General features: G+C 53.5%; 3 protein-coding genes across 3 annotated transcripts; 2 read left to right on the top strand and 1 right to left on the bottom strand.

Moving 5' to 3' along the window:
• Positions 1 to 1,086: 1,086 nt before the first annotated feature.
• PG997_004655 (mediator of RNA polymerase II transcription subunit 16) lies at positions 1,087 to 4,433 on the bottom strand (the record flags this gene model as incomplete). The annotated part of the gene is made up of 8 exons (XM_066808970.1): positions 1,087 to 2,114; positions 2,166 to 2,447; positions 2,499 to 2,612; positions 2,667 to 3,006; positions 3,056 to 3,492; positions 3,595 to 3,793; positions 3,855 to 4,212; positions 4,267 to 4,433. 8 exons carry the CDS (start codon positions 4,431 to 4,433, stop codon positions 1,087 to 1,089), a joined length of 2,925 nt encoding a protein of 974 aa, XP_066672588.1.
• A 1,877-nt stretch (positions 4,434 to 6,310) lies between these two features.
• On the top strand, positions 6,311 to 8,350 carry PG997_004656 (NAD-dependent histone deacetylase SIR2; the record flags this gene model as incomplete). The annotated part of the gene is made up of 2 exons (XM_066808971.1): positions 6,311 to 6,707; positions 6,810 to 8,350. 2 exons carry the CDS (start codon positions 6,311 to 6,313, stop codon positions 8,348 to 8,350), a joined length of 1,938 nt encoding a protein of 645 aa, XP_066672589.1.
• A 777-nt stretch (positions 8,351 to 9,127) lies between these two features.
• PG997_004657 (uncharacterized protein) lies at positions 9,128 to 9,682 on the top strand (the record flags this gene model as incomplete). Its single annotated transcript, XM_066808972.1, has 2 exons — positions 9,128 to 9,164; positions 9,222 to 9,682. 2 exons carry the CDS (start codon positions 9,128 to 9,130, stop codon positions 9,680 to 9,682), a joined length of 498 nt encoding a protein of 165 aa, XP_066672590.1.
• Between the last annotated feature and the right edge of the window lie 2,441 nt (positions 9,683 to 12,123).

Here is a 12,123-nt window from a genome sequence, read left to right on the forward strand (position 1 = left end):
GTAATTGAACTGAGCATCGTGGTGTCATGGTCTCTAGGCCAGCCATGGGCAGTCTCCAGGCTACGTGCTGGGCTCATATATGTCGTGATATATTCATTCATACATTGTGGAAGCGTAGCCAAGTTACTGTTAGATGTTGCCTCGGGGTGATGAAGGCCCTCCCTAATTTGGTGTCACATGTTGCTACCCGTCCAGCGAAATAGCATACGGGAGGACAGTAAGGAGGCCCTGGTGACCTGGGCTGTTTGACGGGGCATTATAGATCGGCCGTTGTTATGACGAGCTACATGTACTACTATTAAACTGGCTGGACCTCGAGCCTCAGTGAGCTGTACGTGGAAATGCCCCAGCTAGATGCCCTGTTGGTAAGGTACATAAGGTAGGCACCTACCTACCCAGGTACTGCTAACACTGTCTGCCTACCTACCTGCTAACCTAGGTACTTGAGTTGTAATAGCAGTAGAATATCTCATCTAACCGAGACAGCACCGTGGTCAAATTGGAAAAGTGCGAGACTTGAATTATCTGCTAACATAGATTTCTAGCGAGGCCATCGGTTCAAACGGGGAAAATTCTACCTTTCGGTACATTCTAACGGAAAGGCGTCGAAGAGGGTCCCTAAGGTCAGCACGCCGTGCTACCAAAATACTACACTGGTGAAGCTGCAGGTCGGGGGTGACGGTGCAGTCAGGAGTGGTGAAGTTCGTGCGCATGCCGTAGTGCACCCTGTAAATTTCCTCCGTCCCCCATGGGGCGGCGGAGTGTGTGGGTGATGTGGGCCGAGAACACGGAGCAGCTCACAGCGCAAGTCGTGAAGGGGAGCGTCCGCGACTTATGGAGATGTAAGCCTCGGGCTTACTAGGACGTTGACTTCGGTCTCGTCAAGAGGAACGCGTTGGTTAGAGTAAGCAACTCCCCCTATTCCTTCCAATTGATCACGGTGTTGTTCGGTTCGTTTTTTTTTCTCTCTCTTCTTTTCCCCCTTTTTCTCTCTCTCCTTTTTCATTTTCTTTACCCAACCCTTCTACTTCACGCAGAGTTTGTGTCGACTTGGAATCCAATATATATTCAAAGGCCTCTCTCCAACTAACCAAAAACTTCACCTTTTCCCAAAAGTGCAAAGCGCGCACCACACGAACAGTTCCTCTGCTGACTGAGCACAAAAGTAATACCAGGCTTGTTCGTCGGGACATCCTCCATAACGCTGGCACATCTCACACATCTCCGCCACTGCACCTGCTCGCTGCCGCTGCCGCTGCCTCCCGCCGATGCTGCCGACGACCCCTCCTTCGTCCGGTAGATCTCGACGCGCTTGAACAAGTCGACCCTCGTGCCCTTCTGCCTGCGCTCCGCCAGCGCCCGGGCATCGTCGTCCACCTCGAGGATGCCGTAATCGGCGAAGAACAGCTTGGCCGGGTCCGTGTGCGTCCGGAACTCCTTCAGGTCCGTCTTGAAGAACTTGTTGGCCACGTTCAGGAAGGGCGGCGGCAGGCTGCCCGCCAGCAGCAGCGTCAGCTCGCAGTGGGTCTGCGCCCGCTTCACCGCCTCCTCGCCGGGGTTCAACTTGGGCGCGTTCGGGGCCTGCGGGTTGTTGCTGTTGTTGGGCTGCTGCGCCGCCGATGCTGCGCGCTTAGCCAGCTCGGCGAAGGAGTCGCTGTACTGCTTACGGATGTCGGCGCCGAGCGTCGTGAGCAGCTTGTCGAATTCGGCCACGTTGATCAACGACGCGTTCGTATAGCGGTACATCTTCTGGTACGCCAGGTGGAGGGCCGCGGGCGGCCCGTTGCTCTTGGTCCCCGGAGGGCCGTTGGCGTCCTTGGAGCCGCTGGCGTTGCGTGTTTCATAGTAGGTAAGCGCGCGTTGGGAGATGCCTTGCAGCACAGCCATGCGGCGGCAGACGGCCGAGAGAAGCCCCCGGATAGCCGAAGAGAGCACCATGTGCAGAGCGACCTCGTTCTTAGAGAGAAGGTATGCCGTTATTTCATTGAAGCTCTGCCGCGATTCTAGGAAACCGAGGAACTTGGCATCGTCCAGGAGATTAAAGAGCGAGTTGGCCAGCCAGCACAAGAGATCGATGGACCATTTGCAACAGCCAGCCAGGGCGTCAACAACCTCTGCAGTCGGCCACGTCAGAAGTGTCTAGCTAGCCCAAGAGAGAGACTTACCTGGTTCGTCGAGCGGCGAAGTGTTATTCTTCAATTGGATTGATCCGTTGCTTGCAATCGTGATGAGGATAACAATATTGCGTAGATGAAGAGCGAACATGGATAGCTTGCCGCGGAAGGTTCGCGGTTGGTACTCTCCGTTCCATCCCAGGTTGTTTAACGTACTCAAGCAAAGCTGCAAAAGGTTGTTGCGAACCAGGCTGTCATGGTGTGCCTCCTCCGAGTAATCGACCGAGATTCTCATCAGTCGACACATCTCTGTGATCCATTGTTCGGCAAATTCTATATTATTAATAAGGGGCCAGATCTGCAATCGGGTTCAGGCCGACTTACTCTCTCTACCAACAAAATATCTTGCTACAGCAAGGATGTCGTCGATGTTGCTTTGTGTCGTGGCAGCCTGGGCGGTGGACATGGTGAGCGCAGCGACGACCGCTTGTTGTTGTGCTGTTTGACCATTAGGTTTCATCATTATGGAACATGGCGCAATAAGAGTCTTACCGTCACTCATGGCAGAGGGGTCTGCGAGGGTGTAATGGATCGGATGCCATTTCACCTTCCCGTCCTCGCATAGCTGCACCACGGAGAAATGCGTTGGGGATATAGCTGTTTGTAGACATGTCGGCTCTCCGCCCTGCGTAAAACCAGCCTCATGGACGGAAGAGATGCGGTCCAAGTTGTTGTGCGAATTCCAAGTCTCGGCCAGTGTGCCTCGGTCTCGGTACTCTGTCGTTCCGTCGTGATATGTGAAGGCTATTATCGTGCCCATACGAATCATGTGGATACCTGTAACAATTTTGTTGATGACAATAGGATCGAGTCTCTTCATTCCGGGGCCCATCTGCGAGCGGGTTAGCGCCGAGAACGTAACGGTTACAGGGGAGACGTACAGGGGGCGCAGCGCCGACACTGTTTCTTCTAGATCCTAGCTGTTCGAAAGAAGGGTGGAGGGTTTGCGGCTGGTCAAAGGCAACTTCCCAACGGTCGATGATACTCTGCACTTCCTGGCTGTATGGGCTGTCCGAAGGTGGCACAAAAGACCGCACTGTCAAAACGATAAGGGGGAAGACATTCTTAGTTCCTTGGTCATAGGCGCTGGGCAGCAACTTGATATGAGACAGCTGTGTCATAGACGAGTCGAGAGGTGTTTCGTTGCTTCCACCGGGAAGCCAACTGGAGGCTATTACGTGTTTGGCCTTGAGCGTTGGGTTAAGTTGCAGATTCCCTGGAGGGGCCCCTTTGTTCCCGGTAGCTCCCCAGTCTAGTTGCATTTGAACCAGCTGAAGCTGCTTAGAGGACGTGGCAAGAGCGACAAACATGCATTTCCCTGGACTCGGTTAGCAACCTAATAGCAGTGATACGTTGTTCACTTACACCTCGGGTCAGAGCATATGGCAGCGTGTGTGATAAGGTCGTCTGCCGAGCCGACACTCTCTAGTTCGTGAGGGGGTCTCGTCGATTCTGCCGTTTGGTTGTGCCCAAAACATCTTGAGCAATCCGTTCGTGGTAACACAGAAGAAAGCAGATCTAGTAGGGTTCGGATGGAATGGTCCGTGTTGGTGGACGAGCGTTGTCTCGATCTGGTAATTCTGGCCATCTTTCACGATAGGGGCATGCAACGGGTTTCCCTGGCACGCCAGTCAGTGACACGTCGAGGGGTTTGGACGAACAGAAGACGAGCCCACTCACCACACCCCTATGTGAGGGCATCGGGTTCATCCAATACGTGCCCACGACAGCGTGTAGATCATCTACCGGGTCTCCGTCCCATTTGCGACTCGGGTACATCTTGTTGAGGTTGGTATTGAAGTTGAGTATCAGAACCCGTCCAGCAGCGTCGATAACGGCCAGCTCAGAGGACTGGGTAGGAGCCCACGAGATGTGCACAATAGGGCCCCCGGAAATATTGGGAGAGACGGCACAACGTGTGGGCTCACTGAGACCCCATGTTGCGTCCTTGGGGTGAGCGCGGATATAGCGTAGGTCCAGGGCTTGACCATCTGGAGCAATGGAGGCGATGGTGCCGGACTTGGACCATGCCAGGCCTCTATACAGGTATCAGCTTCAGCCATGATACGAGACAGCACACGGTACTACATACTGGCAACTGCCACGATTCCTGAGCTCGTCGAGGCGAAGCAGCAAGCGCTTGGTCGGGGGCCGGGCCTGCAGGTTCAGGGGCACCGAGTCGCCAAACAGGTCATCCACGTCACCCAAGTCGACCTGCATAGCCGCCCCTTCCATTGGGTTATCGAGAATTAGAGGCATCTTTTCAGAAGACATGGGTCGGGCGAGTGAGTATATGATCAGCTCAGACCCAGAGTGCAGCGGGTGTTGTCCTGCTGGGTTTATTCAGCCTTCTGTTTTGGGGGTCAGCCTCCCTACCCTTCAGTGGCTAAGAGAGATACATCTATGCACTTGGCAGAGCTGGGGCCATCCAAAAAGCAAGACTGTACGACCCGAGTTACAAATGAGCCGAAACTAGGGGTTTTCGGGGTCTAAAGTTGATATATTTGAAGGTCTGTCTGGGGTGCAACGAGCATGAATGCGCAAGGCTGAAGGAGAATGAATCCACCAAACACACGGGCCTCTTCTCTGCCGACAAGAGATGGAACATTGAAGGCAGGTAAGTACGTATCGCAGTCCGTTAGGCGCGACCAAGCCACGTCCGACATGGAACACACATATGGAGCTGGCAGGGGTGAGACGGATAGACACCTATCAGCGCCACATGCTTCCCCCAGGCCCACTTCTAGGGTCAGTTTCCAAAGCAACGGATCCAGCGGTCGGTTCGGCCATATCAATCTAGATTTTCCCCTGGTCGCCAAAATCCAAATTGCATCATTGTGTTCACAGGTACATGGCTTGTACGACGGCGCTGCTGCGCTCAGCACTCAGCACTTCTCAGATTGACGACAGCCTCATCATGCCTCAGCTGACAGAGTCCGACTCGGTAAAAAGCACCTACGGAAAGTTTGGTGTTCGGTTTGGACATGAGATGCTGGTTAGGGTCTCGTACATTTTATTTTAACCTTGGGGCGCTTGGCAAAGCGAGCGAACGTATGGAGTGAAGATCACTTACCGACTAGCAATTTAACCTTTGATGCCCGCCTGCATACATGGACTGCTCATTCCGACTCGACTGTGCAGCCAGTTCAGTCGGTCACTCATTTCAATGTTGGACCGCCGTTAGGGTAAATACCTACACGCGCAGAGACATACGGCCTAATCTATACTCATTCTTCATGAACCTGTGGCTGAGGTACTGCACTGCTATCAATTAACGTTCATGTATTCATTCATACATCCACGGTTTGAGTACAACCCCCTCTGGCTTATGGTACTGGAAGCACCATTCTCTTGTGAATCCTATCATCCGAGGGTGCTTTGCATATACATAGGCATAGAGGAGGAACAGCACGTGGGATCAACGGGGTCGGCCATGGAGCAAAATAAATAATGTCAGCATCTCTTATGTACCTATTCGGCGATAGCCCCTGTCGCAGAAGGGCAGAAGAGCAAAAAAGAAGGGGTCAGCCATTCAGTCAACAATAAATAGATGCCAGTCGAGTTTCCTCCCCCCATCCCATGCAGAGCGGCGGCTGCTCGCTGTCCACGGTTCCACCCACACCTCCTCCGTGTTCATAACACGCAGATCTTCGCACCCCCAAACTATGTAACCAAGCCTAAGCCTAAGCAAAGGAGCCTCAGCACCAACTTCCAACTCTCCGTCTCTGTCTCCGTCTCCCTCTCTTCTCGCGCCGCTTAGTCTGAACGCTCTTTCCGACAACAACCACCCTCGATATATATGCGCGTGGGTGTCGTTTGGTCGCCAGAAGAGACGCGACTGTGTGCATTCTTTCCGCAATCCAGCATAATCACGACCCAATGAGGTTTCGGCTGTCCAAGACCGGCTTGTCCTCCTTCGTTTTAAGTCCTCACCACGGTGGGATAACAAACACTCAATCCAGCGGCGCACCCACGTGAATCCCGCCCTTCTTTATTGCGCACTTCGATTGTTCCAGCAGCCGTTGAAACTAGTGCACGATTATTCGATTCTGTCGGCCTAAGAACAATCAACCCCCAAAAACTGGCCCATTGTCGGCCTCGCAACCACGCATAAAATAATTACCACCACCACCACCATGGACTCTTCGTCTTCAGATCTATCCGAACCTCCCTCTTCAGATCCTCCATCCTCTCCACTTTCCGAACTCTCCAAGTCGCCCTCGCTCTCTCCCATACCTCGCGCTGCTATCGCTCGATATCTCTCGCCGATATCCACTGCGCCCTCGGGGAGCACCTCGCCAATGAAGAACTCCTCGGACGCAGATTCTATCTGCGTGAACCCAGATGGCCCACCGCCCCCGAAGCGACGAAAGGTGGAGCGCAAGCCCCGGACCACAGAGCATCTGAACCTGAAGGCCGGCTACACAGACAACCAGCAGGACGAAGAGCTCATAGATCGACTGAAATCGTCTTTGCGCAAGAAGAAGAAGATCGTCGTCATTGCTGGAGCTGGTATCTCCGTGTCCGCTGGAAGTAAGTGCATGCATACCACACGCGCGCCCCACTGCTCTGATCCGTGGCGACCACGATCCCCTTTGCGAACACCTTTACTGACTTATTTTTCTTCGTGCACAGTTCCGGACTTTCGTTCTTCTGACGGCCTTTTCAAGACGCTTCGCAAAGACCAGAAACTCAAAGGCTCTGGCCAGCAGCTATTCGATGCCTCGGTCTACAAGCACGACGATTCCACCTCGTCTTTTCACGACATGGTTCGAGAGTTGGCTCAAAAGACCAAAACCGCCCGGCCTACCCCTTTCCACCACATGCTTGCGACCCTGGCTGAGGAGGGTCGTCTTCTACGCCTGTATAGCCAGAATGTGGACGGTATCGATACTGCTATGAAGCCGCTGGCGACTCAAATTCCCCTACCCGAGAAAGGCCCGTGGCCCAAGACGGTTCAGCTTCATGGAGGGCTCGAGCAGATGATATGCTCCAAATGCAACAGTACCAGCCCTTTCGATGGTTCTCTTTTCCATGGGCCTGAGCCGCCTCCCTGCAAAAACTGCGAAGAGATGGACACCATCCGCACCTCCTACGCCGGCAAACGCAGCCATGGCATCGGTAAACTACGCCCGAGAATGGTTCTCTACAATGAGTATAACCCCGATGAGGAAGCCATTGCCAACGTGGTCAAGGCCGACACGCGCGCAAGGCCGGATGCTGTTATTGTTGTAGGCACCAGCATGAAAATCCCCGGTGTACGCCAAATCGTCCGCAACATGTGCAAAGTCACCAGGGAGCGCAAGGACGGCATCGCTGTGTGGATTAACTTGGATCCCGAGCCCACTGGAGCGGAGCTGAGGGACTGCTGGGATATTGTGGTACGGGGAAAATGCGACGATGTGGCCAATTTGGTTGGATTACCACACTGGGATGAGAGTTACGGAGACGATGTCAAAGTCGATGACCAGAAGTACGAGAAGAGCATACGCAGCTCCCAACTCGAGGTCAGGATTCCATCCCCGAGCCTCTCCGCCTCGGAAACAGTCAAGAGCGAATCGCGAGCTGTTACGCCGGTCGAGGCCAAGCCCAAGTCGATCGAGAAGGTCCAGGGCATCCCCACACCTACTGCTAGTCCCAAGATGCGGAACGCTCTACCGACTGGGAAGCCTGCCGCGCGATCAAAGCAGAGCCAGATCCTCTTCCCGGGAGCCAAGACAGCTGCCTCTGGCGACGCCAAACCCGCCGTTAAAGGCGCGAAGAAGCCCGCGCCAAGGAAACCTCGGCAACCCAAGAAAGCAGCACAGAAGGCAGCAGTACCGGCCGCAACGGTCAAAACTTCCTTCAAGGCCACGAAGGCCGCTGCCGCCGTGCCTTCTTCCAAGCTGCCGGTCAAGCGTTCGGCGGGTTCAGACAAAGCGAAGGACTCCCGGCCTCACGACGCCCGTACCGAATTCACCCTGCGCCCTACAACGACTCGGCAAAAGCGAGTTGACTACGAGTACGACTCTAAGAAGGCCCAGGACGCTGTCAACTCGCAACTCCATCAGGAGACCAACGCCCACCAATCCCCTCCGACTACGCCTACGCAGTCATCCCGTCCGGGATCAGCGCATTCCGAGGTTACTATCAGTCCTCCCTCGAAACCACGAGGTATGGCGAACCTTATCGAGTGACTGGCTGTGCTCGCTCATCGTCTCGGCTACTGGCCTTGAGGCTACCCTGCATCTTTGCGTATATATATCGGAGCACATGTACTGTACATAGGACTTTCTGCATGCCCCATTATTGCATGAGAGGATCCTCGACATCCTAGAGGAGGATCCCATGGCGTTTTTCATTATTTGGCGTTTGATGAGCCGAGATGGCTTTTGGCGAAGGGGGAGATACCAAATCCTGCTCTTCAATCATGCACCTGGGGGTTTTGCTTTCCCGGGATTCATTTTTGAGCGGGATCCGGGCTCAGGTGAGCAAGCTATTAGACCAACGATAGAGCGAAATGCATATGGCTCCTTCAATCGACGGCATCTGCCTTCGATTCACCTGACTTGACATTCGTCATCCATTTGTGTTGCAAGAGGCGGTGAAAAATGACACAATCAAGTGACAAGCCGTTTCAGAGTGACTGTACATCAACATAGCTGAATGTTGAGCCGGCTGATAAGTGAAAATAGGTTTCCTCAGGGTCGAGTTCCCCGCCATGACACAGAACTTCTGCCGGCGAAGAAGCGTCACTAGGAGGACAGCGATCAAGTCGAGCACCTGCATTGCGGTCGCTTTGTGGTCGTGGTCTCATTCAGTATGTGTGCTATGTATGTGTTCATCAGTCTGCCTGGGACGCCTAGTGTCACCGGGAAAATCAGCACATCAACAGCATTCTGCCTATCCGTGTCCTGCAACGTGTACCGGCGAACATGTCTCCGACGGGACTTCCAGAGGCCGTCAACTAAGCCATGCCATCACGTACACCATCAGAAATCGTCACGATAAGTACCTAATAATCCCTCACCAAGTGAACTGAACATGATAACATATATAATCCAACAGCATGTCCTCCCCCCTCTCTCCCTTCATCATCATATAATCCTAAGCCCAGCCATCTGCCCCACGAGCTCCTCCCCAACGACGCGGACCTGCGCGCCGCTCGCGTCCACGAAGGGGGCGTTGAAGTCGCAGGTGCCCATGCGGCAGACGTAGTGGAGGCGCCCGCCGGAGGCGCCGGCGCCGGCGCGCTGCGTCTTGGACGAGTGGCCGCAGGGGCAGGCCGGGTTGCGCGGGTCGTTGCCGCGCTCGTCGGCGAAGGCGAGGAACTTGCCGCAGGGCAGGCACTTGTGGTAGGGCCGGCCGCCGTTGTGCTTGCGGTTCGAGCTCCGTGTTATCAGGCGCGTGCTCGGGCGCTGGCAGAGGAAGCAGGGGGCGGCGTCGTCGGGGCGGGGGCTAGCGGGGAGGGGCTGGCTAGGGATAGGGGGGTGGCCATGGTTTGGAGTGGTGGTGGTGGTGGTTGGTAGGTGAATTAATATTAGGTAGGTAGGTAGTCTCTATCGACCAGCTTGCCGGAGGAGACTTTTGAAGGAATGATAGATCGCGCGTTGTGAGTAGGGACGTGGTGTAATGACACGAGAGCCAGTCATGTAAGAGTTCACCACAAGAATCTCTTCGCAAAGGGTTGCTTGCGTGAAAAGGAGAGACCAAGAGAGAAAAGATTTACTTGTAGAGTGGAAACGCCTTTCTATTTATTTCTATTCGGTCTTGAGATGTCTACGGGAAAGGAGGGTTATACATAACAACCATTGGTGTAGTGCAGCCTCGCATGCTATTGATGACCTCCTTTCTCCAAATATGCTGGAGGCCCACCACACGACAATCTGGCGAAGCCAACCACAGCCCCCGGAGCAGTAACACAACAGAGCCTGACAACGAGGCTCCTGCATACCACCACAGATTGAGTAAAAGCCAACGGCATTCCTCAGTCTCACCGGAGGTTCAACTGGTCGAATCATCAAGGCCAGCGTGGGTGTCGTTGCATCGTGCATTCCATGCTCGGATACTGACCACGGCACCTCCCACAGCCCGATCCGCTCAGCTACCATCGCAGAACAGTCTACATGGACATCGGATCTACAGGCAAACCCATTCGCCGGGGACGTTGAGCTAGGTGCCGTAGATCTCAATACATGTGGTGGTTGTGTTTTTCTGGCCTACACAACCCACCAAACTGTGTCCGGAAGGAAGGGGATATGCTACCAGGAAGCAGCGATAAGTAGGCTGCCCAAAGAGGAGGGGGATAACAAGAGAGAAAGGGCAAAAGAGAGAAAAAGAAAGAAGAAGAAAAACGACGAACAGAACAGCACCATGGTCAATTGGAAGAGATGGGGAGGGGGTTTTTATCATGTACTTACTCAGCGGACTTGGTATCGTGACGAGATCAAGGATCTGCCTCGGGTGAGACGGAGGTGTACTCCGCTCAGAATTGCCTGTGCCTTGCGGCTGTTCCATTGCCAGCAACATGGCGTGCTGAACCTCCCTGTACCTCCTGGCTGCTCCATGGTCTCGGCCGGGAGGTATGATTCAGAGAGGGGTTAAATCATATCCGTAACAACGAGCGAAGCCCGTGTTAGAAGTGTCAATGTTTTGACGTTGTTGGTTTTTGTTGGGTTTTTCTTGTTCTTTATTGCCGAGTTTTATGAGAGGAAGGGGTGTCCATCTCAGTGGTGTTGTTGTTGATAAGGCAAAGCCCGTTCCGTCTGGGCTTGCCGGTCCGTTTTCGCCGCTTGAACCTGTAGCTTTTGTTATTTATGTTAGCAGATCATTTCAAGTCTCGCACTCTTCCAATTTGACCACGGTGCTGTTTCTGTTAGTTGAGATATCTTGCTGTTATTGTGCTATAAGTAGGGTAGGTAGGTAGGTAGATACAATAGGCATTGGTCAATAGCCAGGTGGGTGCTTGCTGCCTGAGCAGGTAAGTATGTACCTATTCCAGTCCCTCCACGTCCAGAAGCAGGTCACCCTTTCACACACTGCTCACCTGGAGTTGGCTTGCACATGTATTGGAGATCCCAGGTATCAAACCGCCGAACCCAAGTCGTTCATGGCCGCAGGACACGTATATGTATGTCTTCACTCATGAACCGAGGTATCTGGACCTGGAAAACACTGTTATCTACCACCATCGTGTGGCTCTGATCTCAAGCCTCTGCACCTACAGTTTGAAGGTTCTCGTCACATCATTTGCTATGAGACCGTTCCCATCCCCTAACTGACCTGCCTTACATCGTTGTCGAGCCCACCGAGAGCAGAGTGAGCCCATAAGGGACTTGAGCCATTGCATTCTGAGACCATATCAAAGTAGAGCGGCTCGCAGTATCTGAGACTCGGCATGTTGAGATTCTGCAATATGTTAGAGATCAAAACCACAGTGGAATGTAGCACGGCGTCCCAGATCATGAAGGAGCAGACAGCCAAGAGGCTTCTGCATCACTGCCGTACACCACATCATCTCGAAGGGAATAACTTCAGCTTTCGTTGCTAGCCTCATAAGATCACTGCTGGTCGACAACTGACACTCAACAGTCCACTTGATATTTAGCCATGGCCCCGGACTCACTAACTACCAGACTTGCTGGCCCAAACAAGTAGGAGAATAGGACGTCTTCCTCCGGACGAACCCGTTCCTATTTCTCATACCTCATTTCCAAAAGCATCTACACGAAAGCATACAGCTGATTGCATACGTACTGATCTAGTCGTTACAATACTGCGAATTGCCCGTAACCAAAAGCTACAGAGGACTCACTCACCGATAAATGCCAACGACCAAGGACATTCCGAAACCCGAAAGCAGCTTAGAAAGCTAGACCTCATGCACATCCAAGAAGGGTCACGTCTGGTTATATACATGTGATGCCGAGATAAAATAATCCCTATCTACCCCTCCTATATGTAGAGATCA

This window comes from Apiospora hydei (genome assembly GCF_038363865.1).
Source record: "Apiospora hydei strain CBS 114990 chromosome Unknown utg000004l_segment0_segment0, whole genome shotgun sequence".
Lineage (NCBI taxonomy): Eukaryota > Fungi > Ascomycota > Sordariomycetes > Amphisphaeriales > Apiosporaceae > Apiospora > Apiospora hydei.